We start from the raw sequence: 24,754 nt of genomic DNA, 5'->3' as shown, positions 1-24,754 counted from the left end.
GTGCCACAACTACTGAGCCTACGCTCTAGAGCCCGCGTGCTGCAACTACTGAAGCCTGTGCACCTAGAGCCTGTGCTCCACAACAAGAGACGCCACTGCAATGAGAAGCCCGCGCACCGCAAGGAAGAGTAGCTCCTGCTCGCCGCAGCTAGAGAAAGTCGACTCGCAGCAATGAAGACCAACGCAGCCAAAAATAAATAAATAAATAAAAAAGAATGACCTTAGGGAGCAGTGAAAATTACTATTATCAAATCTCAACCCTGAGAACTTGCCTTCCTATTTGTTGAATGAAGAAATGAATGAACGAACTTCTGCTGGAACAAAGCAGATAACACAGGGACAGACCAGGTTAGGCAGAAGAACATGGGACAGAAATCTGACCAGAGCCAGGCAGGGGCCCTCATCTTAGACAGACCAAGGCCCTGGGCTGAGTATCAAGTAGAGTTAACAGGCTCAAATACAAGACAGAAACTGGTCTCAGGATTAAGCAAGGAGCCTGGTTGTTGAAACCAGACCCAAGGTCAATGCTGGATCAACGGCCAGAAAAACTTTGTGTGGAGTTCCCTGGAGCCGCTGAGCTCCCCCATGACTGTGGTCAGGATAGGTGTGGAGGCCTGTGGAGAGGGCAACCCTGTAGCAAGGTCAAGTGTCTTGACCTTGGAGGGGAGGAAAAGATAATATGACACAGGGGGGTAAGAAAATTAGGAAGCTGAAGCTCATGAATTTGGCTTCTGTTACCATCCAGCTGTTAGTAACTCCCTAATTATAATCTCCAGTCTAGTCCTGTCTCCTGATACAGACTTGGATATCCAACTACCCATTCACTGTTTCCATTCAGATGTTTCCAAGGCATTTCTAACACATCATGGCCAAAGGCAAACTCTTCATCCCTCCCAATCCACTCTTCCCTAAGATTTCCTTATCTCAGTGAATGGACCCACTCTCCATCCACATTCTGCAAGTCAGAAATCTGGGAGCCCTTTTTGGCCCTCCCTCTCCCTCATCCAATCCAATTCCTTACCAGCCTCTTTTTTTTTTTTAAGAATCTTTTTTTTTTTTAAGATTTTTTTTTTTGATGTGGACCATTTTTAAAGTCTTTATTGAATTTGTTACAATATTGCTTCTGTTTTATGTTTTGGGTTTTTGGCCTCAAGGCATGTGGGATCTTAGCTCCCCGACTGGAGATTGAACCAACACCCCCTTGCACTGCAAGGTGAAGTCTTAACCACTGAAATGCCAGGGAAGTCCCCCTTACCAGCCTCTTAAATATCCCCCTGATCTGTGCACACCTCTCCACCTCCACCGTCAACACCTCTCTGGATCACACCCTCTGCCTTCTCTCCCTTGAACTATTGCCCTAGATTTCTAGGCTACTTCCCTGAGTCCACTCTGCCTGAACCCAGCTCTGCTCCCACTGCCATCACAGGGCTCATTTCCAAATGCAGCTGCCCTGTTACTATCCTGCTCAAAGTCCTTCAAAGGCTTCCCATTGCTAGTAGGATCCAGATCAGAGCCCCTCCTTTGGCCTACAAAGCCAAGCATGGTTTTGCCCTATAGGGTTTGTCCCTGCTTTCCTCCCCTTCCTCCTCTCATGCCTCACACCCTTGCTCTCTGCCTTCTAGGCCCACTGGCCTTCATTTCATTCCCCTGAATGTGGGATGACTCCTCTGCCCCAGGACTCTGGTTCATGCTGTTCCCCCTGCCTGCTCCAGCTGCCTCAAAGCCCTCTTGCCCAGTTCTTAAAAGTCCCAGCATGGTTTCTGACATTGGCTTCCTGCTCCATCTTGGCCCCCAGCTTTTCAGGAAGGGCTTCCCTGGGTGACTCGCAGCACTGCCAAGGCTGGGGAGCAGGCCAGAGTGCCCGCCACGGCCAGCAGAGGAAGTAGAGCCGGAGCTTCCAGCTGGGGAGCTGTGCCTAGCCCAACTGCAGGGGCCAGATGAATGTTGCGGCAGCAGCACTGAACAGCCCGGCCCAACCCCTGTGTCTCTGCTCTCTGGCTCTTAAAAGGCAGGTTCCGGAAGCAGATCATGACCCTAGCATGGATTGTTCTAGAAACACGCTTTTGTCTCTGCATGGACTGCTGAACACCTTCCCAGTTCTGTTCATCCTCCGAAACATGAATCAGCCACTGCTCACACCCTCCCTGTTCATGCGGCCGGCCACCTCAGGTAGCGACCATCACCTGACCCATGAGACTGCACTTCAAGCTACCCCAGGCCACCTCACAGGTCCTCTAGATTGGCCTCTGGAAGGAGCCTCAGGGACCACTTGGTTCTTGGTTCTAGGAATCGCATACTCTGATCCCTGGGAGGAGGAGAGGGCGAGGGGAAAGAGGAGGGAGCCTCTTCTGCCCACGCCCATTTGAGCCTCCCCACTTCTGCTCAGTAGATGGTGAGCTTCTGCAGAAGCTTTTAGTTAAGGAAAAAAAGCTGAGCAGCTGAAAAGAATCCTGAAAATCATCGAACTCTTTCATTTTGCAGATGAGGAAACTACGTTTAAATGTTTAAACACATTTCAACAGTTTGCAAAGAGTTTAAATAAGCTGCTCAGCGACACAGAGAGCCATGGTAACGGGAAAGCCAGTTGTCATGACTACCTGCTCTCGTTAAATACACCACCTGCCTCTCCAGCATTGAGAAACGACAGTCGTACTTGACATTTGTGGGGGTGGTCGGTGGTCGGTAAAGTACTTTCAAGTTCTTGATCCCTTTTGATCCTTGCCTCAACCAGATACAAGGAGGAGGATGTTCTTATTACTATTTCCACTTTAAATAAGATGAGACTGGTGCTCAGAGTGGTAAAATAACTTAACCTAAAATCTTACCATTATCAAGATGCAGATCCAACCCCAAAGAATTAAAAACAGGGACTCAGACAAATATAGGTACCTGCATGTTCATAGCAGCATCATTCACATTAGCCAAAAGGTGGAGACAACCCATCAATGCCCATCGATGAATGAATGGATCAACAAGTTACGGTATATAAGTACAATGGAATATTATTCCTCCATGAGAAGAAATGAAGTACTGATATATCTTACAGCGTGCATGAGCCTTACAAACATTATGCTAAGTGACAGAAGCCAGACACAATAGGTCACACAGTATATGATTCCATTTTTATGGAATATCCAAACTGGGCAAATCCAAAAAGACAGAATGGTTGTTGACAGGGGCCGGAGGGAAGGGGAAAATGGGAAGTGACTGTTTGATGGGTATGAGGTTTCCTTTGGGGGTGATGAAAAGGTTTTAGAATTAGATAGGGGTGGTAGCTGCATGACACTGAATGTACTAAATGTCACTGAATTGTCACTTTAAAATGGTTGATTTTATGTTACATGAAGCTCACCTCAATAAAACAAAACTAGAAGATGCAGACCCCCAAACCCCAGCTCCCTCCCAGACTCACAGAGTTCACAGTGATCAAAAGAAGCTATTGGGGGCTTCCCTGATGGCGCAGTGGTTGAGAGTCCGCCTGCCGAGGCAGGGGACGCGGGTTCGTGCCCCAGTCCGGGAGGATCCCACAAGCCGCGGAGTGGCTGGGCCCGTGAGCCATGGCCGCTGAGCCTGCGCGTCTGGAGCCTGTGCTCCGCAACGGGAGAGGCCACAACAGTGAGAGGCCCGCGTACCGCAAAAAGAAAAAAAAAAAAAAAAAAAAGAAGCTGTTGGCACTGCTGGCTGGCGAACCACAGGAAAGCACGCCACCTGGGAACAATATCTCGAAACACAGATCTGTTTTCCGGATCTACTTACGGTAAACTGTGGCCCTGTTATGAATGGATCAGGAAAAGGGGTCACTGTATCAGCCGGGAATGTTTTTATCTTCAAAAAAGAGACAGAGAAGAGTGTTACTTTCAGATTAGAAAACAAAGTTTTGAAATCTTTGGCAGTGCATTTTTGAACGGAACTGAAGGTTTCAGGGGGACACACACCGAGCCTTCATTACTTGTTGAAGAAATACACCAAGGGTCGCTAGGAGTGTTGCCCAGCGCTCGTATCTGTGCCCATTGTTGTGCTATAGGGCCAGGCCGCTGCAAGGAAGACAGGCTGGAGTCTTCCTCGCCCTGACCACGACCAGGGCATATAATGAGGCAGGTGAGGGCTCCCTGGGGGCCTGCTGACGGCTCCCCTGCAGCTCTGAAGAATGGACTAGAGGCCGCTGAGAGGGCACATCTGGGAACACAGTATATCAGAGTGGACAGAGTACCAGGAGGCCTGGACTAATCAGGCCAGGAGGATTCCCTGTCTGTTCACTTTAGTTGCTGGGCTCCCCGTAAACTCTGGGCCATAGAGGGAAACCTCAGGGAAACCCATGTAAGCATGGGAGAATCCCACCACCGTGGCCTTGGGAACAGAAGGCATGGTGATGAGAAGTGCCCCGTGCTGGGGTCTGAAAGAGGGTGGACGCCCCGGCATGATCAGGTAGGGCTAAGTGGCCAAAAAGAGCCTCTGCTTCCATTTCTTTCTCTTGGGTCATTTCATCTTTGGCCTCCTGGAGGCCTTGGAGGATGGGGAGCGGGGGGGGGGGGGGGTGTATTTCTTTAAGCTGGCCTAGAGGACTGCCAGCAGGCCCAGGGCCCTGATGACTGTGGCACTAGCTTTGTCTCAACCCACAGGGGCATAGAAACTGCCTGCTGGTGAATGCACATTGTGTCACCCGCCACCAGAGGGCTGCAGCCAAGACACCGAGGCCACCACTCCCTATGCGCCACCGCCTCAGTGTCTCTCAGAGTCTTGCCTATGGACCCTGGAGTAGCTACCTGATGGCCTTGAGTCATTCTAATGGAGGGTAAGGTAGGGAGGGTCAGGAACACATCAGACCAGACCCAAATCTGCTGGGGGTTCTGAATGACTTGAGTAGGTCTCAACTCAACTGATCTAGAAATGACAATGTCCTTGCAGTGGGCACTGCGACGTCCAGCCCAAGCCTGCTCCCCTTCCTCAAACTCTCCTTAGTCTCTTTACACATCTCGAAATGCCCAGGGACTCAGGTGCCAACTCGGGTTGCTGGTAGCGACTGCCTGCAGCATAGCAAGAGAAGGACTGGGGGCAGCCTTTCTCCTCACAGGGCCTAACGTGGTGTTCTGAGACCAAAAGCAAAGTGACATACAGATAAGACTCAGACCATCATGAAATAAAAGGGGAAAAGAGGCTTATTATCGCTATGAAAGAAACGTGAGAGTGGGCAACTTCAAAGAATTATTTTATACCTGCTCTAAAGAAGAAAAAGACATTCCAACAGTTACACTCTGGGTTGCTGGGCTCTGGCAAAGCACATTCACTCTTCTGATCATGGCGCTGATGGTCATTGGTATCGCCACTTTAGAATGACTTTAGCAAAGCCAAAGTTGCAATATTGAACCCAGCAGGGTCTGGCCTGAGAAAATAAAATACCTGACACACAAGCTGTATGTGTTCCCTCGAATAGTGACAAACTGGAAACAAAGCACGTGTCCTGCAGTAAAGAGTTCGTTAGGTAGATGGTGGACCATTCACCTGATGGAATATACTGTATGTGGTACCAAGAGCAAGCTAGAAACAATAAAACATTAAGCAAAAAGAGGAAAACAGGAGATGGTATGGATACTCTGATTTAACTATGTAAAACTATGAATGAATACAAATAAATATTAGAAGGAAACGTGCAAAAATGAAAAAAAGTTGTGCTAGGTTGGGATTATGGGTGATTCCCTTCAAGTCATTATATAATTCTCATATTGTCATCTTGATAAATAGCAGGAAAACACAAGTTAAAAGCTTTTGTTTTCAACAGAAATGCAACTAAGAATTCTTCTCTCTGCGGAAAGCATCTATCCTCAGCACGGCTCTAGGAGAACAAACTCTTCACGGTTCTTGAGACCTAGAGACGAAGGGGCAGGACCACAGCCGTGGGTCCCAGTTTGACCAGGGATGGCTGGACTCCAAAATCTGCAATCATCCTGGAGTGAGAGCCCCTGCGGCCCCGGGCTCCTCCGGAGGTCTGGTGCTCGTGCACACCCACGGGCTGCCTCCTGGCGGCTCCTGCCCGCCTCACCTCTCCTGGCCGGGCCCCTCTCCCTGCCAGGGTACCTACCAGCCTCGTTTTGATTGGAGGGTGCATGCAAACTCCAGTGGTCTCTTCCTTCATGGGGAGAGAGAGTGGAGGAGAACAGCGAGAGTGGGCACAGTGGGGGGCGCTGGCGGGCTCTGCCTGCTCACGAGGAGAGGAGAGAAGGGAGGGGAAGGAGAGAAAGACAGCACAGTGCAAGATGGATCTGTCGACCCCAGACAGCTCTCAAGCCAGCCTCACCCGCAGCCTCCTTCCAGCCTCTGGCCACCTGGCTTCTGCTCCCTCCCTCTTCCCTCCTCTCTCCACCTTCTCTCCTCCTCTCTGGCCCTCCTCTGTCTTCTCCACTATCTGAGCAGAACGGCAGATCAAAACCCATTGCTGGGGCTGGCAGGTAGGGGCTATGTCCTGTGCCAAGTGCACAGGACCAGGGTGCTGTTGAGGATTCTGAAGCATTGCCCAGGCCAAGCCAGAAAGAGCTCAGAGGAATCAGTGAAGCCAGCCATGGGGGCAAAATGAGCAATGGCCACATACTGGAGAGTCTTTGCCTTCCATGCCCCATGGCCTCCTGTACTCTGCTAAGTAAGGGCCCACATTATAAGTGGCTAAGTGAGTAGATGCCCAACAGAGAGCTACAAGAAAGAGGTACATCAGTGAGGAGGAACACAGAGTTTAACGTGTAATCTGCCAGGGCTCTTTATCTGTGTTCAGAAAATATATTGGCCGTGACCCTCCTCCCACATCTATGGACCCAGGCCTTGGCATCTCATATTGGCACTGGGGGCTGAGGGGGCTTGCTGCTTAGCTAGGAGATACCAAGCATTGTGAGAAAATGCCATGTCATTTGGGATACCGGGTTCCCTGGCCCCAGCCCTAAATAGTGCCATGCACGCGGCAGAGATCCAACAGCTTGTACTGGTGAGAATGAGAATGGTGAGGGAAGAATGCTCTGATGTCAGGGGAGGGAGCCACTGACTCTCAGGAAAGAACCATTACCCCAGGGAACAAATACATGCATCTTTTAGCTCATGAGCGTTTCCTTAAGTAGTTGGTATGATCCTGCCATAACGAATCAAGTAGAGCCTCTGGGAAAGTTTCACTGAAAAATTATCAGGAAAGTTGTTGCCTTCTTTTCCATCTCCAAATTGATCTAACGCCATCCTTTTTACTATTGTGCAGTCCTAGATGATCTCCAAGGGGCTTTTACAACCGTTATTTACGATGGTCTCCATAACAGCCTTGTTTTACTATTCGGACGTGGGAGATGCAGAAATTGCATTTGCAAAGTCTAAATCCATGGGTCCAGACCCTCTTGTTGATTGTTTCTAAATCCATTCTTCAGAAACAAGGGAGTCCACGTTAGTCACCTAATATGCAGTTAAGTTTTCCCACCCTACTTAAACTCCCCCTCCCGCTCTGGTCCTCAGGATAAATGTTAGGCTCTATAAGGTGCTACTAAGGCATAAATCACCAAGAAACAAGGACATTCTGCCTTGAGGCCGAAATGTGTACTGGCCACCAGTGTCTGTACTGAAGATTATAATGGATGACTTAAAGCTTTGCCCAGCATTGGACTTTTAAGGTAAAGAAATGTTGGTCCATCCCACAAGCATCTCTGACCTTTCTAAATGGAGATTTAGATCTCAGATTTGAAACTCAGATTTCTAAATGCATCTGAGCGGATTTAAACAAAGAACATCCCTGGGGCTCCCACACTTCTGACTTGTAGTAAATGAACAGGATTTCACATGTAACAGGATACTATTTTGAAATACCATTTGTGTTTTCTCCTGGTATTTCCTTTCCTCCTTGGGTCTTTTCTACAGGCATTTAGGCACCTAGGTTCTATATGGCTTTTGAGTTCCAAAATCTGACTCTCTGGGGAACAGAAAGGTTTTGGCATAGATAAATGATGGTGAAAATGTGTAAGCCTTCATCCAGATAAGAAAAGAGATTGCCAGCTTGAGGATAAGCGAGAGAAGTCAGAAGGAAAGGGAGGACGGGTAGACATTAGTGAGTGCTGCACAAAGGGTCTCTGGGCCCCCCGTTCACAGGCAGAGGCTGGGGGACAGGGAGTAAAGAGCAGTGGGGACCTGCACCCCTCTACTCAGGTAGAGATGGGAGAGCAGAGCAGAATGGCTGTGTGGTTGTGTCCAGCAGACAGGGATTCACATCCCAGCGGCACCGCGATCTCCACCCACCCAAAAGGGGCATAAGTGAAGCAGCGGGTGTCCCAGATGTAGCAGCAAATAGGTGACTTCACGAACTAAAGAGACTTCCGTCCCTCTCCCCGTGCCCTGAAGAACACGGAGGAAACCCCAGGAAGATTGAAGAGGCACCTGATGTGACTTGAGCTTAAGCTTCAGCTCTCCTGCTAGAATGAGGTTCAAAATAAAAACTAAGTTATTGAGACAAATGGAAACCCAGGTCTCCTGACACCCAACCCAGGGCCCATTCTGGGTCCTACACAACCTTCCTTTGGCCAGGCCATCTCCTCCCTGACACAGGAACTCCTGACTAATGTCCCCTGACCCAGACGAGACCTGGATTATGATGCTCTGCAGCTGGGTGAGTGGTTCTTGCAGTACAGGGATCAGGGAGGGACACGCCCCAAAGAGAGAGCATCAGAGACACAGAAGGTATGGGTGTTCACGGTCTGTGTTACCTGGGGAAGGAAGCTGGCGTGACTGACCTGGAGTAGAGGGTGGGACTCTGCATCCCAAGGTCAACATGATTGACGTGTCCGTGTGCCCACCTTCTAACACCCCACACTCTACCGACACCCACAGCCCCCTGCGCACCAAATGAGAACACCAGAGGGAGAGTGCGTGCTGTCTTCACTCACTTTCCTTCTTCCCTTCCCATCCTCACACCCCCAAGCTTCCCTCCCAGGCAGAAACTCTTATCTGATCTTGAAGAGTCTATGATGCAGATTCCAGGAATGGGCAGACAACAGAGCTGCAGAGGTTGTAGGACTTGGATTGCTAAATTGAGCTACGTAATAAAAGAGTTGGGGATTACAGAAGAGTTGGGAAAAAGCAGGGGATGCTACAAGAGTGAAGCTAGAAAGAATGTTTTTGTGGAGAGTTTGGGGATGTAAGTCCTTGGGGAAGTGCAAGGTGCAAGAGAATTAAGAGAGAAGCAAAATGAGATTCAAGAACTGTTACCAGGAGGTGTTCATTTAATCTTCTTTCATTATCTTAAGAGATGCCAGTTAAAGACTGAATCTTTTTTATCATTCTTGGCTGTTTGGACCATGTTTCATTCCATGCAGAGACTGGATCATAAGGGTAAAGAGACATTAAGGGTTAAACTAGCTCCAATAGTGTCTTGGTTTAATGAAGGCAAGAAAATCTGTCCCACTCCTCTCTCTCCAGCTCCCTGTCCTTCTAGCTCTGGCCTGAGGAACCAGGGCAGGGACACAGCTTTAAGACTTTCTTCCAGCCCCAGACCCTAAGTCTAGCCTTCCTTGGCTGTCTTTAGAGACACAGATGCCACGCCCCCCATCACCCTAACATCAAGGGCAGAAAGGGCTGCAGCTCGCATTTCTTTGATGCTGGGAAGAACAAATGGAGGAGATGGAGGTAAGAGGACCAGACAAAGGGAGAAGCAGGCTGCTGGAGTCCCTCTTCCCCTCTAGGACGCTTCAGCACTCGTGGAGATAGGTCTCTGGAGTGAAGTAAGGTCAAAGCCAATGATGCCAAGGAAAGCCCGAAATACTAGCCCTCCAGCATACCTTCTGTGTGCATGTGCTCTGTGAACATGCACTTGTACCTCAAATCCGCACAAATAAGAAGAAGGATGCTTCATCTTGAAAAAAGGTATTCACTGCAAACTTCAGCTGTGAAGTGGGCAGCTGTGTCTTGTACAAAAACCTCAGCTGTCCCGTGGCTGGGCAGTGCAGCACCTGGACCCTGTTTCAGAGCTCGGTCAGAGACACAAGCAAAGTGTCCTGGGGACACGGAATAAGCTCCCTGCTGTTGGAGAGGTGCAAGCAGAGACTGGACAGTAACTTGGTAGGCATTGGCACCTGAGGTCAGGGGACCTCTGGGTCCCTGCCAGATGCTGCTTCCTTTCTAATCTCAGTCTGTTATGCCAAACACAGAAAAGGTGAGGCAGTTAAATCCACAAGCTGGATCTGCAACACAATGGTTTTTAAGGGAATCCCATCACTCCTGTCAAAGCCATGATGTATTTTTTTGTAAACTAACCCTAGTTCTCAGATCCACCAGACCTTTTAAATAATAATAAATAATCATCATTTTGCTCATGCTGTACCTTCTGCATAGAATGCTTTGGTCTACTTCCTCCATCTGGCAAACTCCTATTCATACCTTAAAACCCTAGCAACATGAAGGCTTCTTTTTCCTAGTGCCCCCAGACAGGGTTAGGCACAGGGTCCCACAGCAGTAGCAGTTTATACAGACTTTCTTAGAGTGTTTGAAACACAGCCCTTCTTCCAGGCATTGCTCTTCTCCAAAATGGTAAGTTCCCTAAAGAGGAGTCCAGATTTAGTTCAATTAGATGCAAAGGGCACCAGAGAAAGAGCCAGAACATCTGGGCTCCAGCTCCAGCTTGGTCCCTGGGTGATTACTCCATTCTGGGACTCAGTTTCCCAATCTGGGCAAAGGGGCGATGAGGTGTTTCCGGGTTACCCTATCTTGGCAATCTGTCTAACAAAAAGGCCATGAATAACCAGCTCCATTTACTTGAGCATGGGAAGGAAGTAACTCTGCAGGTCCCCGAGCTGGGTGTTGCCCACTGTCAGTTCTCAAGCAGTTTATCTGAAGGCGCTGACTCGAAGCTCTCAGACTGTACCAGCTCTCCAGAAGAGAAGTATAGTTGCATAAATCACAGATGATTTCCTTGTGCTAGCTGAGGCAGGAGCGGTGATCATTCCTAAAGCCTGGACAGCATTTTGCCTCATTTGTCCCCTCTTGAAAGCCTTCCAGAAATCCCTCCCATCCACCACACCCTTGTCCAGGGAGCCAGTCCTGAATGACTCCCACTTCTGGCTTCTCCCCAAGCATCTTCCACACGTCTCTCCTGTTGATCCTGACCCTTTACCAACCTGAGCCCCCTCCAGCCTCTAGCGGCCCTATCCATTCCCAGAGCCTCATACGCAGCCAGGCGCAGAGCAGGTTCTCAGGAGATAAGTTTTTGACTTGGCTCCCGTGTTGACTCACATGCCAAATTTGTGCACCATGATTTATGCTCCAGTGTACTTGGCTGTTAGGCTGAGCCCAGCCTAAGATACATCCAATTTTGCCTGTGTCATCTAATCATGTTTATAATATCTTATACGCGTTTATGGTGCTTTATATATGGGGCTCTCTCTCATGTGATCCTTACAATGCTCTTAGGCAGACACGGCAAACAACGACGTCCTCATCTGACAGAAGATGGGGCAGCGACTATCCAATGACAAGGCTCTTAAGGTGAAGAGCGGAGAGTGGAGCCAGGTCCGGCCTGCATGACTCCTGGGCTCAGTGCTCCCTTCCCTGAAAGGGCTTCCCACCTGCAGGCATCCCATCCTGAAGGAGAGACCTCTATGCAGAGGATGGAGGATGGTAGGGAGGCACGAGGGGCCTAGAAACCTAGGTGAGGCCTTGAGCTGGTACTCTAGGCCGGAGCATGCTATTGCAAGAGACAGCAAGAGATGTCCCAGGGCGGGCATGCATGGCGGGCATGCAGCCCAGGAAGCCGAGAAGCCGAGACTGAAGCACGGAGGAGCAGCAGACAGGCAGGGTGGGGCCCCTGCAGCCACCCTCAGAGGAAAGGGAGCACGGCCCTCCCTCGGGGGCTCTGTGAGGTGGAAGGACCCGTGATGCCTGAACCCTGGAAGAAAGCTGATCCCTGAGCCTCCAGGCTGTGCGCAGGACAAGAGGAAGAGCCTTCCCAACAGCGATGCCCACCTCTGTCCATCCGTCCCACTGCCAAGGTGTTTCTATGGTCTGTGGCTTTTCTGGTTTTAGCAAAATGGGAAGTTTACCAGAGGAGTGGCTTCTGTGAAATCCATCAGCAGATCACCTGGCTCCAAGGTAAAGGCACCTCCTCGGTCAGAGGGGCTCTACAAAGGCAGACAAAAATATCCCAGTTAGTGCCGGCTCTGGATTGACAGTGGAATTTCAACAGAAAATACAGATGGTCCTGACCTCTCTCCTCTTCCCCTTTTCTAACACTGAACTCATTATCATGCCAACCCCCACCAGAGTTCTCTTAACTGAGTAGTGTACAAAATGTTGACACCAAACCCTGAGTTTTTCTGAAATCTTAATGGGTAGAAGTAGGGTATAGGGTGGAGAACTGTCTTTTTTGAAGCTGCAAACAATTTTTCTTAAATGCTTTGAGTGCTCTTTGACTGGCCTTTGGGGGAAAAACACTTCAAAGAGTCCTTTGAATATATAAACAGAGAGTAAAGACCTCATCCTGGATCAAGACCTCAAGGAGCTAAACTCATCTGCACAAAAACGAGGAAGAGCTTTATGGTAGAAGAGTGATTTTCAGATGGTACCTCTGAAAATCACGTTCATTTTTTGGGAAAAATTTTTTTTTTCGCCTTGCCTTGGGGGTATCTCAGCAGCATAGGGGGCCTTGAAACCCTCTGTGGAAAAAAATAAGTCGCATTTACTTGGTGCAAGCAGGGCCCTAAGGAGAGAGATGGCCAGAAGAGGGAGCCTTGTGGCTTCTGGTACGATGTTGCCTGCATCTCCACTGAATTCCCTTCTGTTTTGTAAATGTTTTTGTGTGGTTTTAACCATGGCCTGGGATATACAGAGGAGCCTGTGTCCACACTTGGGACAAAGCAGTGCTAGGGACTCAGCACAGTGGAGGGGAACCCAACTCCAGTTCCCAGGAGGTGATCTACAGAAAAGTGGGGAGCCTCAGTCTGGGCCAGTCACTGGCTCAGGGATCCCACCGGATCCTGTTGGACACAGAGGTATTCCCAGAAACCCCGGGAAGGGACCCTGTGAAAGACTGGCCTCAGTCATACACGATGTGGCCTGGACTATTGTTACTTAGATGTTACCAGGAATCATGATCCCTGGAGCTACAGAAGCCTCGGGCATCCTGTTTGCACAAGCACTTTAATCTCTGCTGGACCCGTGAGCTGGGCATCGTAGCAGATCTTATTCTCTTTTTTGGGAAGAGGAAACTGAGGCTCGGAAAAACAAGGGCTACGGAGTGACTACTTGTTTCAAGCAGCCATAGGTGTTTGAAAGGAGCAGTGGGGCCCCAAGTCTTGGCCCCCAAGACTCTAAGGTTCCAATCTTGCATTAGGGGCCCCACCTCATGCACACAGTGTTCCTCAGCGGGGTCCACAGACCAAGCAACCTTTGACTCAGCATCTGCTTGGAGAGCAAGACATGTGACCGCCTTTGGACCAATTGCTGAAGAGTGACCACAGCTAAGCGTCACTCAAAGGAAACCAAGAGAAATGTCTTGTGCCTTAGTCACAGCCCATTCACATCATTGGCAACTTCCTGAAATTTCAGAGTGACAAACAGAATAATATTTTCTGCTTTCAAACTGTTAACACAGGCTATCCCATAAAAGGAATGTGATAGGGATACCTCTATGTTTTTACTCCTCCAAATTTTCCATTATGGGGGATAAAAACCCATTTCTTGCTTTCTGTCTTCACAGTAGAGTAACAGCTTTTGCAGGGATGATATTCTAAAACTAAAATTGCCCTCAAAAATCTCTTAAATTTCCCTTCAAGTATAAAGTACATGCTTTTATATTATACCATTTGTCTCTCATACGTGGTTATCTTTCAGTGACAGGTTCTATAAAACACATGCTTTGGTGGTTATTACTGTAGCTTTACGAGTCACAGACTTGATGATGCAAAGTTTAAATGCATACAGATGCCACACACAATTTATGCAGAGTTCTCGGCAAGTAATAGCTACTCCTCAGGACTTTTCCGCCGTACCTTGGCCCCTGGGGACAGCTGGCCCTTGCCTTCTGAATTCTGAGGCGAGCTGACTTTGTGGACCTTGGGGGATGCCAGCGGCACTGAGACTTGTGTGGTGGTGGCCATGGTGGTGGCCATGGCTGGAGTTGTGGTCGCTCCCGCTGCCTCGGCCAGGTCTGGAGGGAGGTCGTCTTCATCACTGCGGTTACTAGAAGCACATGAAGCTCTGCTCATTACAATAATAAACAGGCTGAGGGGAGTGGAGGGAGGTGGGGAGGGCTGGGACGGCTAGGGTGGGGATTGGGGGCTCCCCAAACAGATGTCTACCAGATGTCCAGCTTACAGGGGCCGATATATTGACCTTCAGCCAAAGCAAGTCTGGGCTGGATTTTCTGTCACTTGCCCGGGGATTAAAAAAATGTTTTATTATGAGAAAATATGTATAACATAATATTTATCATTTTATCCATTTGTCAGTATACAATCCAGGGGCTCAAACACATTCACCATGTTGTATAACAAGGACTTTATCTATACGCCAAACTTTTTTATCATCCCAACAGCAACTCTGCACTCACTGAACGACAGCTCCTCGTGGGCCCCTCTCCGCAGACCCTGGTAACATTTGCTCTGCTGTTGAGGCTCAGGGTGGGCCACCCCCAAATATACCACAATGGCATATTGATTCTTTTTTATTAGGATAGAGTTGTTTTTATTTTAATAAAATTACATGGAGAAAAAGCTTAATATGTTTTTTATATAGCATTTTTTTGAAGACCCTGAAGGAAAGATTGAATTACCATCATCATCGAAAATTTATTCCTGGAAACATCCGCAGGCTTTTTTTTTTTTTTTTCGTATTTTCAAAATTGTAATTCGGTATTACCAAATAAAGTAATAAACAACTTTTAACTCAGAGTGCAAAATGAAAGCACCTTGTTATTTTAAAGGTGCAAAAGCAAGAAAATACAACATAAGCTTATCCATTTTTAAATAGTCGTCTGTGTGATGGGTAAATGCCATTTAAAAACATTTTCAATAGAAAAATGATTTATAAATCAGTTTTCAGAAGATCAAAAAAATCAATGTTTAATACCAACCTTAACTATAAATAAAAAGAATATTGTCATCTCTCCTGTTTTTGCTTCAACATTTATGTCTTCTGCTCTTTGCCTTTCAGAGAAAATATTGCATGGTAAGGCTGCCGTCTTTTTGGACGACGAGAAGGATCAAGATCTTCTTTAATGTAACCTCTTTCCATACAAGTCTGAGTGGAAGGAAAACCAGCTTCCCAGAAATTCTCTGGTGTGTTGGGTGGAAAGTAGCGAAATCGGTGTCTTGAGCGGAAGCCAACTTCTTTTCTCTTTCTTCTGCTGGAAAATCTGCATTAAAAATTTCACATTACTTACATGGGTGTCCAAGCAATTTTCTTCTTTCTTCTTTTTTCCGGACCACCTCAATATGAGGAAAATTTTGTAAGCTAGTCTCTCTTTCATCATCTTTTAAATATGGGTCCACAAATGCTTTCTGTTTGAATTGATCTTGTTTATCACCAGGAGAGTTTGATTTTTTTTTGTAGCAGTTGACAACTCTTCATCTGCTACCTGGGGGAAGCTATCCACCAAACAGGATTCATATTCTTCATGGGTAGTCCGATCAAACATATCTTCCAAGCTATCATTCATTTTTCTTTCTCCATTTGGACTTTTTTCTCCCTTCTGCTCTTGATTCTTTTTTTTTTTTTTTTTTTTGCGGTACGCGGGCCTCTCACTGCTGTGGCCTCTCCCGCTGCGGAGCACAGGCTCCGGACGCGCAGGCTCAGCAGCCATGGCTCACAGGCCCAGCTGCTCCGCGGCATGTGGGATCTTCCTGGACCGGGGCACGAACCCGTGTCCCCAGCATCGGCAGGCGGACTCCCAACCACTGCGCCACCAGGGAAGCCCATGATTCTTCATTTTTAAAAGCATACTTTCACTAACCAATGTGCAGTCCATGTCCACTGTCTCTCCTCCTGCTAATCTTGACTGACTGCCATCCTTTGTATCTACTACAGTAATATCCATTTTATACTGAGAAAGGTCTGCTCCTGGGTCTATACTCCCCTAGATGTTTTCAAAGGATACATCTTGGTTGTTTTGTAGAGACTTTGTTTTAGCAATTCTACATGGATTTAACTGAAGAACTGATGCAAGTTCACATGCTCCATGGACTGACCTGGTTTTTATTTTTAGAGGCTCACGAGAACCAGCACCCTTCATGTCATCAAAAAGATTCTCTGTCTCCAAACTTTCACGTGGATGTAGAGGAATTTTAAAGATAGAATTTTCTTCCTTTATTTGTAACAGTGTTTTATTATCTGGAGATTTACTCAAGGACTGGAGGAGGGACTCCTGTAAACTGCTGGGCTCTTCTGGGGAATCTCTGGTTAACCCACAGCTCCCACTCAAGGCCTTAGGGCTTGAGGAAGAGCCCTTTGGAACAGGCTTCAAAACCTCATAGAGAGTCACTTGCCTAAATCCGACTTTAGAGTTCTCACTTCCTTGGCTTTTCTCTTGACGCTGAATAGGTGAAAATCGATCAGACAGATCCAGAGGTTTATCCATCACATAGTCTCCATTCATGTAAGAATGACTATCTGGTGGAAAAGGAAAAGCATTTTCTTTATCAAAGGAGGCTTGGGGACAGCTTACTTCATCTTCACTTTCTTCCTTGATTTTCTTCCTTTTGATCCGGCCTCCCAGTGATTTCAGGGCTACCACATGTTTATCAGTAACAGTGTCTTTAATGTGATCAATACTATCCTGTTCACTTGTATTCTTATTTATAAGCACCTGCTTATTAGAAGATGACTGGTTAGTGATCTTCTGCACTTCAGCCCCAATATTATGATGTGTGAAAAGGGCACCATCTTCAGATTTTGATCTAGGTTTCTCTGGTCTAGAATTAGAAGTGTTGCTGAAAGGCGTTGTTTACAGATGTTTTTTCTTCCCAGTCTCTAAAAGAGAAGGGGACAAACTTGTATTCAAACCTAAACTACTTTTCACTCCTTCCAGACAGTGGTAGAGCTCATCACCAAGAAGGCTCATAGGACCTCGAGATTCAGACTCATCTTGAACACTAAGTCCAAGTGTTTCAGCAACAACTGCAGCTAAATTACCAGGAGGATAACTGCTTTTTCCATGTGTGTTAGCCACTGGAGCTTGACTCTGATCACAAGTGTCAGCCACTAGAATTTCACATTCATTATGTTTATGTCGTGAATGAGTTGAAGACTGTGGTGCTTTTCTCCATTCACGTGCACACCCAGAGTGCTCCAGTTTAGTATGTGTTTGTTCTACGTATCGGACGTGGAGGCTCTCCTTCCTTCGTAGTCGGTTAGCGCCAGAAAATGAAAAGGTTGTTGCTGGTGAATCTGGAATAACATCTTCCTCAGATTCAAGACTGGGTGTGCTTGATGTGGTTGAACACTCTCAATTTTCTGCTGCAGCTGTTCAGAAAGATTTTTATTTTCTTCCTGCATTCTTTTCATTCATAATCTCTGTGATAAGTTTAAGATTCTGCTGTTGAATATTTTCAAAGTCTTGCTGTTTCTTCCGCATATGTTCTTCAGTTACCGCACAGCGATCACATAATCCTGCTCTGAATCGATCTTCTAAAACTTTAATGGTTTCATGAAGGACTTTCCGTGGCTCTCTCAGCTGTTGACTTTTGGTGAAGAATTCTTCTAGTCTCTGTGCATCTAAACTTCGTTCCTTTTTCAGTTTGGTTACTTTTACTTGTAGACCTTGTACTTCTTTATCATGATACTCCTTTAGTTTTGTCCAAAGATCCTTAAAGTCATTAGATACATCTGCAGAACTGGGGCCTCCGCAACTGCTTCCCGAGACGTTCATCTTACTTAATATGCTCACACTTCTACTGCCTAATGTTTTCTGACCTTTTCTGTTACATTATACAGGTCTGAAGTTGTCTTTGGCCAGTTCAAATACGGCTTGCAAGATTGCCTCGAGATTCTCGAAAGCCCCAGCAGGAACGCGAGCACGCTCTGGAGCTGGGAAGAGACGGCCATTTGCTTTTCTCCTCGTTCCCTCCCTAATCTGCCAAACCGCCAGCAGCCAAGCTGCCCCCTTGGGGCAGCCAGTGTTTTCCAGGGCTGGGGCACGGCCCGAGGGCCCAGGATTTTTTAATTAATCCGGTAAGAGATAGTTTTACTATTAAGCAAAATATGTATTAACTATGAGATGTAATATCCTAGTTACGAAAATTTGCATTTTAAAAACAATTTAGGGTAATTTTTTCCTGTCGTATTTAGTAAGAAAAAGTAATTACTTTTGGCATTTAAATTAGAAATAAATATTTATCAGTATAGTTTGTACTGGTTTCCAAGAGAATACTGAAACTTTGTTTAGGGCCTCAAGTTTTCTTCTCCTCTTCATGATGTTAAATTGTAACCTAAAATGTGGTAAAAAGTTATTCCTTAATTTCTTTTTTTTTAAATAAATTTATTTATTTTATTTATTTATTTTTGGCTGTGTTGGGTCTTCGTTGCTGCACGCAGGCTTTCTCTAGTTGCGGCGAGCAGGGACTGCTCTTTGTTGCGGTGCACGGGCTTCTCAGTGCAGTGGCTTCTCTTGTTGCAGAGCATGGGCTCTAGGCGTGCGGGCTTCAGGAGTTGTGGCATGTGGGCTCGGTAGTTGTGGCTCACGGGCTCTAGAGTGCAGGCTCAGTAGTCGAGGCCCACGGGCTTAGCTGCTCCGCAGCATGTGGGATCTTCCCGGATCAGGGCTCGAACCTGTGTCCCCTGAATTGGCAGGCAGATTCTTAACCACTGTGCCACCAGGGAAGCCCCAGTTATTCCTTAATTTCTGACAGACTTTCTCCTTCCTGCTTGTTACGTGGTGTAAAGGTCTGTCAGATTATTTTGAATTAAAGTTACTTAAGAAATGGCCAACACTCTGACCCTCCTTTCTGTCTCCCTGAAAGCAGGAAATAAATCTCTCGTGTGAAAGGTGAACTCCCTGCACCTGAAGATAGAAGGACCCCTTTATCATCAGAGTCAGGGGATTTGGGCCTAGAGGCCTGTATAAACAAACCCTGTTACTTCTTTTAAGTTACTACCCCAAGCCCAAACTCTGTCTAGATTCTTCACTAAATGAGCACCCAAAACCTAAGTTTCTTTGTCCTGTCAATTCCTCACAACTTTGTTTCTTAGTCTAAGAAGTAGAAAAGCTGCCTGCTTTGGGCACTTCTTAGGTTCCATTTCTGAGACCTCCATGTGCATGAATTAAAATTTCTTTCTTTTTAACCTTTTCAGTTTATTATTAGTCCAGCCACAAGAACTCAAAAAGGGTAAAGGGGAAATTCCACACCCCTCCCCCACGATGCTTTCTGTCCGGATGAATCTGACTACTCTAGGTACCTCATATAAGTGGAATCATACAGCAGATGTTCTTCTGTATCAGGCTTGTTTGAACATAATGTTTTCAAGGTCCATCCATGTCATCACATAAGTCAAAACGTCATTCCTTTTTATGGCTGAGTAATATTCCATTGTATGGACAGACTGTATTTTGTTTATCCCTTCATCTGTTGATGGACAATTGGGTTGTTTCCACCTTTTAGCTATTGTGAATAGTGCTGTTATGAACACTGGTGTTCAAACATTTGTTTGAGTCTCTGCTTTCGACTCTTTTGAACTGAAATTCCACATAGGAGTGGAATTGCTGAGTTGTATGGTAGTTCTATGTTTAATGTTTTGAGGAACCACCAAACCAAGGGATGTTATTCTGAGGAGCCTCCCTTAGGAGGGTAAGCCTAAGACTTGTAGGAACCTCCTGTTCTGAGCGAAGGGTGTAATGACTCCTTTCGTGGCCTAACAGCAACTGTCTCTTCGGCGTGAAAACTGATTATAGAGAAGGAGTTGCACACAATTGTTTTGGGGCCAAGCAGCTCTGGTCTTCGACCCTCTCTGATCGAGTGGGATGAGCCAGGATGGAAAGGACACTAGACAGGAAGTCACCATGTGGGAGAAGTCTCCCTCACGGCAGCTGGGGCTTATCTCCAGGGCTTGGCTTTGTTGGGAAGGCCTGACTTCCCACAAGGTACGTCAAGGCTGGAAGCTCTTCTGATCTGATCATCCCAGCACAGAGCAGTACCATCAATCCCCCACCCTTAGCATGGACAGTATTTTCTCAAATTTATAGAAATAGACAAGTTCCCTCTCCCCTGCTGCCAGCCAGATTGCTGCCTGCACAGGAAAGGGCTAACTCAGCAGGCCCCAGATGCTCAAACCCTGTACATTCCAAAGGAACCATTGGCCACTGACAAGCTCCTGAGAGAACCTCTGGACCCTTGGAATATCCTGCTGGATAAGTGTGTCTTTGCACACCTAAGACCTTGAGCTATGCCAGATAGCTTATGCTACCAATGTGATTTACGATGAACACCTGGTGTCTAAGGTAAACTCATGAAACATTTTAATAAGTAAAATTTTATGTAGTAGTATGAGTCTTTTCTTTGAAATGATTTCTATTTTAACAATATATGCATAGAAAAATGTCTAGAGTAATAGTCATAAATGTGAACATTGGTTATTTTTGATGGTGTGATTCTAGGGAATTAGTTACTTTTCTCTTTGGACTTTTCTGTCTTGCCTGAATACCTTTAGATTTTTACACTATGTTTAAATACATAGTTAAGTTATATATCTGGGTAAAAATTAAGCAGCTCATCATTTTCTAAACATACCAGCTGACATCAATGTAAAGATGATGCTTTTACCTGCCTTCAACTGTTTGCAGAGTTTGCTTCTCCTTTCACTCTGCACACAGCAGTCACACCTTTCCTCCCTATGCCGTATTTCAAGAAAAGAACACAGCTGAGATTTTTGTTTATATCCTAAAGAGCAGCAGTTTGAAAACTTTTTCAGAGCACCTGCATATCATGATGCTTTGATGGAGAACCCTAAAACCCCAACAAGCACACATAATTCTGGCCTAGGAACTAGGAATACTGTAACAGCTGAAAAGGGCACACACATCCCTGCATCTCAACACTAATGATGCAGAATTATTTTTTAGGAAATGGGAAATCTGAGGTTTTCCAATCTGTATCCCCAACCAAGTGTTTATTAACTTTATCAATATCTATGAGTGGAAGAGATGAGTAAAGAAGTGGTAACTAGTGTCAACAGTACCATTACGATTTATGGGATGAAAACTTAAAACTGGGAAAATCTCATCCATCAATTTTGCTATTTACTACTAATGGGAAAAATGCTGCCATTCTTTGATTTTCAAAGCAGAATACTTTGGGGTATCTTAAGAAATACACATGAAGTTAGAGGTTTGAAAATGGTTTCCTTAAAAGCGGCAATTTGGTGAGTTAGCTAAATTTTCTTTCCTTCCAGGTCATGTATTAGTCATTGCTTCCAAAGTGATTACATATCCCGAATGGGTGATAATAACATTTTGAGTTCTGAAATGTGAAAGGTTAATCCTGCCAGCTTTATCCTCAGGGTAGCAGATTTTTCATGGTTTAATTTGTCCCCCAGAGATCATTAGGACTGCTAATTATTTGAATCTTACTCATTTTGGCTTCCCTAGGAAATAGAGCTGCTATACTGTCAAGAAACTTCTATTAAGGCTAATGAGGTGGGATGTGTCTGCCCTGAAACTGCACTCCCCTTTCTTCTCCTTTTCACAAGGTGCAAGTGGCAGGCCTGAGCTGGCTGTTTGAGAACTGCATCTGGAGTTACACGCCTTGTCCTATACTCTGTACTCTCAGTACCTCCTAAACTTGACCTCTTCAGAGGCTTCAGGTCCATAAGAAAAAGGAAGGGGAACTAACTCATCTTTCAGCCAGGGCTAGGCTGAAAGCTAGGGCTTTACCCACATTATCTCATGTTTACCCTCACAAAATCCTTACCCATTTTACAGATGAAGGAGACGTTCAAAGAGTAATTTTCCCAAGAGCTTGTAACAGTAAACTAGAAGCCTTTCTAACTCCAGAGCCCCACGCTTTCCACTGCACCCAAAGATCCCCCTGCAGCTCTCTGACCAATTATACATCCAGGCACGATACCTGGGCCATAGCCAAGGTCAAGAAATTCTAACTACCATTGTGATTATGCTAATATACCACCACCCTTACTGTAGCATTTGCCTGTCTTCTTTGGATTATAATTATAATTTATTAGAGGGAAATCTGTCTCTCCCTCTAATAAATTGTGAGTCCTTGCATGGGAATTGTCAAAGTCACTTTGTTCTTCCCCCACAGTGCCTAGAATATCCCTGTGCACATGGTAGCCAAAACAACTTCTGTTACGCTGAACAGAACTGGACAGGTCCTGGCGGTTCTGGGACACTTTGGAATATGGCTCCTTCTACAGGAATATGGCTCTTCCTACAGGACTATGGCTCCTCCTACAGGAATATGGCTCCTCCTACAGGAATATGGCTCCTCCTATAGCTCAGGGATCAGCTTTGGCTCTGTGGACAGAAAATGCTACCGTTTCACTACGGCACCATGGAGGCAGTATCCATCCTTTGATATGGCTCCCCCTGATCCCCTTCTGCTACTTGTACCCCTGAAGAAGCCTGTCTCCTTGAGTGTGGGCTGGATCTAGGGACTTGCTTCAAATGAAGAGAATAGGGCAAAAGTGATGGGATGTCATTTCCGAGATTAAGTTATAGAAGACTGTGACGTCACCTTCTTAGTGCTCTCTCTGGCTCTTCTTGTGTGTTTTCTCCTATGGAGAAAGCAGCAGAGGTCCACATGACTAGGAACTAAGGGCAACCTCCAGCCAATAGTCAGCAATGAATGATGTCCTCAGTCCAGCAGCCCTCAAGGAACTGAATCCTGTCCCACACGGCATGAATGAGACTTCAGATGAGACGGTAGCCCTTGCCAACACCTTGAAGGCAGCCTTAAGAGACACTCTAACCCAGAAGACCCAGCTAAGCCGTGCCTGGATTCCCAACCCACAGAAACTGTGAGGTAATAAATGTGGATTGTTTTAAGCCACTAAATCTTGGAGTAATTTGTTACACAGCAATCAATAATGAATACATATGCCAATCATGTCATGTTTTCAGGGAGAAAGATCCAGTCCCACTATGACTTAAATTGGAAACAGACTCTATTTTTGGGATAGCTCTTTGGGAATGGTGTAAAGGGCTAAGAAGCATTTACAACTGGACATTTAGCATCACCTTTGTTGTTATAATTGAAAAACCTGCAGCATAGAACTCACAAGCTGTATTGTCTCGTTAACTTCCGCACTCGGGGAGGCTTGATTTCCGGCTTTTCCGCAGCTGGTTGGGTAGTTTCCACACGTATAGGAATAGGACTTCTAGAGACACACCAGAAAAGCAGAACACCACCAATAAAAAGGTTTATGGTCTGATTTTGGCTATAGGGACTGCTTTCTCAGTTAATTTATACCTTAATAACATTGACAGTCAAGATATCCTTTTTTTTCTCCTCTTTACTTATTACATATAATTATTTAAAAATACCACAGAAAAGCCAAAACCAAAAAAATCATAGGGAAGAAAATACAGCCAGCAGGAACTGAACATAATTGGGGTACCACATAAAATTTCCCTGCCCAAAACATCCACTCCCAATTTTAGGTTTTGGTTCATAACCAGGTTTTGCCAGTAAAATGAGTAAAGAGAAACCTGTGGATAACCCGTTTTTACTTCCAAGTAATCTGGTAGCTATGTTATTTTAAACGTACCATGGAATATATTTTTTAAAAAGAGAGATGAATAATGATTAGTGTATTTCATGTGAAAATGCATAATCAGGAGACCTTTAAGACTTACTCTGAAACATTTTAATTCTATGTCTAGGTGAAAACGTTAAAAATTAAGTTTCATTTTTATATTTCCTCAAGAAAATATGCCAGATAACCAATGGGCTTACTCAAAACCAGTGATTTTAAGGTAAAGCTTTTACACATTTTTGTACGTGACTGATTTCACTTAAAACACCAGAAATTACCTTTGGGGACCAACAGGCATCAAAACAAATTGAGGTTCTCAGCAAGGGACCTCTAGCAAGTCAGTTAACACTTCTGGACCTCCATCTTCCCTTCTATTCAATGCCTAATATGGCGATAGGTAGGTGGCCAGTGCCCAGGAAATGTTTGTTAAAGAAACATGTGAATGAGCAAATACGAAATTGGAGTCAACATACTTTAGGTTCATGATTTCCTCAAGTTGGGACCCCAGAGTCAACAGAACGTGGTCCCCGGAAGAACACATAGGGGAGCACATAACTTTGCTTGGGTGAAATGGTTGGTGTCTGGAAAGCTTCAAGGAGGGATTTACACTCAACCAGATGGAGGTAAGACTTCCAAGGTGGGAGACAGAGTGGAGACCCGGAACTGCTGATGGGTAAGGTCCCATTGGAAGAGCAGGGGATTGTGACTAGAGGGGAAAGCAGGGGCCAGGGTTTGAGGCACCTCAGGATGAGCTGTTTACCCTGAAGGCAAAGGCAGTCACTGAAGGTTCTAGGCAAGGGAGTGGCAAGGTCAGACTTGCATTTTAGAAAGGCCCTTGGAGCAACAAAGGATGCTGGTGAGAGCAGGCCAGTCGGGAGCATCTTAGAAGACGGCAGTAGTGGTTATCCAGGATGAGAAATGGTGAGGCCCGGGGGTAGGCCGGGAAGAGGGTCCTGAAGAGGAGAGGATGGATGTGGGTGATAATGTGAAAGTCAAATTGGCAGGACTTGGTGACTAATTAGATGAGGGCATGAGGTAGGTAACGGTCAAGGAC

At 46.1% G+C, this 24,754-nt stretch overlaps 1 protein-coding gene and 1 pseudogene across 1 annotated transcript in view; both read right to left on the bottom strand.

Annotated features, from left to right (window-relative positions):
* The window catches only part of EPB41L4B (erythrocyte membrane protein band 4.1 like 4B), a 145,794-nt gene that overhangs the window by 7,556 nt on the left and 113,484 nt on the right, over positions 1-24,754 (bottom strand). The window contains exons 20-24 of the mRNA XM_032635734.1: positions 23,224-23,322; positions 13,989-14,169; positions 12,042-12,119; positions 6,077-6,193; positions 3,757-3,825 (exon numbers count right to left, since the gene is read on the bottom strand). Of these exons, the coding sequence (XP_032491625.1) occupies positions 3,757-3,825; positions 6,077-6,193; positions 12,042-12,119; positions 13,989-14,169; positions 23,224-23,322 (544 nt within the window). The remainder of the gene's footprint in view (positions 1-3,756; positions 3,826-6,076; positions 6,194-12,041; positions 12,120-13,988; positions 14,170-23,223; positions 23,323-24,754) is intronic.
* LOC116755795 lies at positions 15,124-17,960 on the bottom strand (annotated as a pseudogene).

Source organism: Phocoena sinus, chromosome 6 (genome assembly GCF_008692025.1).
Source record: "Phocoena sinus isolate mPhoSin1 chromosome 6, mPhoSin1.pri, whole genome shotgun sequence".
Classification (NCBI taxonomy): Eukaryota; Metazoa; Chordata; class Mammalia; order Artiodactyla; family Phocoenidae; genus Phocoena; species Phocoena sinus.
Note: the sequence above shows the minus strand (reverse complement) of the source record. Positions and strands in the feature narration are given on the sequence as shown.